A 2,449-nucleotide genomic window follows, 5' to 3' on the forward strand; every position below is an offset into this window, starting at 1 on the left:
AAAAAAGGAAAAAGAAGAGAAAATAAAAAAAAAAAAAAAAAAAAAAAAGCTAGGTGTAAAACAGAAACTTCCCCACACTCCCTGATCCCTAAGGTGTTGAGTGTGTGTGTGTGTGTGACCGTGTTTCAATTAGGAGATAGAACTGATTTCAAAATCAGTAAATCTACGTTTACAGCTGCAAACGTGGATTAGTTTGAGGTTCAGCAGTCGGACCTGTAGTGCTCGTTGAAGTCCAGCCTGAAACTGAGGAAGCGCAGACTCTCGTCTGAACTGGTCATCAGCAGCACTAGGAACTGCTGGACGATGCTCTGAACAGAAGGAAGCAGGAAGAAGTCATTAGCTGCTGGATTACCCAAACGTGGAGTCGGATCTACGACGGGGAAAATCAAACGGAACCTGGTAGAAGTGGGTGAGGATTCGAAGCTGGGATCGCATCTTCGGTATGGTGTCCTGAAACTCCTGAATCCGCCTCTTCTCTTCCGCTTCCTGTTCTGCCGTCACGCCCCATTCGCCCTGAACCACCAGACAAGACATCAGTCCTGATGGGATACTTCACTGTGCACGGGCAATTCAACGGATAACTTCTTTAAAAATCTCTTAAGCGCTGCAGATTTAACTTTTAACATGTTATTTACTTTACGTGATAGATTTTGTTTTTGGAGCACAATGGCATCCCAAAAAAAAAGCTTTTGAGCTTTAGAGTTTATGACCACTGATGACCTGGAACTGTCATCGGATGTATGGAAGTCTGGTAGTGACAAAAAATAAAAATCAGACCTGGAACTGTCATCGGATGTATGGAAGTCTGGTAGTGACAAAAAATAAAAATCAGAGGATATATTTTGGTAGTTTTGATTTTTTTTTTTTTTTTTTTTTTCAGTAAAATATGCCTACATTTTACACTGGACTTTCAAAAAATACTCTTGAACTGGACTCAAATATGGCGATTTTTATTGGGGTTTTTTTATAACTGAATAAAAAAGCATAATCTGTATTTAAAAAAAAAATTAAAATAAGCAATTTTAGATAATAAAAATAAGTTAAAGTTAAGATACAGAAATCCTGAGTTTTGTAGATGGTGCCAAGCTTTACCAAGAGCAAAACAAAAAAAAATCCTATGAAAATTTTTTTTACTAAAACTTCTGTAAATTTGCTTTAGTTATTAGTTAACTTATTTATATTTTTAAATAGTTTATATACTGTATAACGCAAAAAAAAAAAAAAAAATCCAAATAATTTTATGTTCCATCTTTTTCTCTGAAACTACAGCAGCTGTAGTGACTCTTACAGGTCTGATGGAGTCGCCCAAATGTTAGTTATGTCTTTATCTTAAAATAAATCTAATTTAGTTTTTTCTCAGCAATATCAAACATACTCCAGGAACCCTGTGGTGCTTATGAGGTTACCATCATTCTTGCACATTTAGAGCATTGATGTACATTTACCCATTCCTTTTTTTTTTTTTTTTTTTAAACGGGGAATATCTTCCCAAAATAAAGGCACGTCTGTGTGTGTTTCGTCTCACCTCCTCCTCCCTCTGCCGCTTCTTCTCCTCAAACTGCAGCCGCAGGGTGAGCTCCTCCAGCGCCGAGCGGTACAGGGAGTCCTGCGCGTTCTGAAACTCGATAATTTGGTCAAATATGGCCCTCAGCTGGTTCAAAAGGGACTAGACGGAGAGATAAAAGCAGGAATGAGTCAAACGGCGGGGAGAGGCGGGGAGGAAATGGAACGGAGTAGAAAACGCTGCGTCACCCTGCTGTTGTTGTCCAGCAGACATCTGGAGATGATGGTGTCCAGGAAGACGTCGTGGGCAGCGATGATGTGGTCGAGGTCCTGGGCCTGCTGGACTTTGTTCCACAGCTCGTCCCATGAGCACTCCAGCACCTACACACACACACACACATTTTATAGGAGTCAAGTTGGGCACTCGTAACGTGACAACGATGCACAACTCATGCTTCCACAACTTCTTTTAATATTTAAAATCCACTTAATGAACAACGTGATTATTTCGAAGCAACACATCCGTCTGCAGCCGCCGGTTTTCTGTCTTGCAGAGCATTGCGGCGGCAGCAGCGCTAATGGTCTGACCTCGAAGGTGATGTAGTACTGCATCTGGTGGATGAAGTGAACCATTTCAGAGGCCAGGATGTGACACTGGTGCAGCACACCGGAGAGCTCTGGAGGGCGACGGAGGACAGGACAGGTACAGAACAAATGACCAAACTGAAGGCTGACGGGAAGTCAAAGCAAGGTTAAATTAATCAGTTACACAAAAAATAAATAAACTCAAATGAGTGTGATAAATTCCAGTCTAATATTTTTGGAAGAGCAGTCTTGTTTACAGTCTCAGTTATGTTTTTGGCTGCATGTTTTTTTTTTTTTTTTTTTTTTTTTGGGTTTTTTTTTTTAAAAAAAATTTTTTTGTTTTTTTGGGGGGAAAAAACCC

The 2,449-nt window shown here is 40.1% G+C and overlaps 1 protein-coding gene across 4 annotated transcripts in view; it reads right to left on the reverse strand.

Annotated features, from left to right (window-relative positions):
* The window catches only part of tubgcp3 (tubulin gamma complex component 3), a 19,612-nt gene that overhangs the window by 4,977 nt on the left and 12,186 nt on the right, over positions 1-2,449 (reverse strand). For all 4 annotated transcript variants that reach the window (XM_015048014.1, XM_015048013.1, XM_015048017.1 and 1 more), the window contains exons 18-22: positions 2,092-2,180; positions 1,753-1,884; positions 1,526-1,666; positions 397-513; positions 214-308 (exon numbers count right to left, since the gene is read on the reverse strand). In XM_015048014.1, coding sequence (XP_014903500.1) covers positions 214-308; positions 397-513; positions 1,526-1,666; positions 1,753-1,884; positions 2,092-2,180 — 574 coding nt within the window. The remainder of the gene's footprint in view (positions 1-213; positions 309-396; positions 514-1,525; positions 1,667-1,752; positions 1,885-2,091; positions 2,181-2,449) is intronic.

Source organism: Poecilia latipinna, unplaced genomic scaffold, assembly GCF_001443285.1.
Source record: "Poecilia latipinna isolate Pla-1442-1.1 unplaced genomic scaffold, P_latipinna-1.0 Scaffold856, whole genome shotgun sequence".
In the NCBI taxonomy this organism is placed as follows: Eukaryota; Metazoa; Chordata; class Actinopteri; order Cyprinodontiformes; family Poeciliidae; genus Poecilia; species Poecilia latipinna.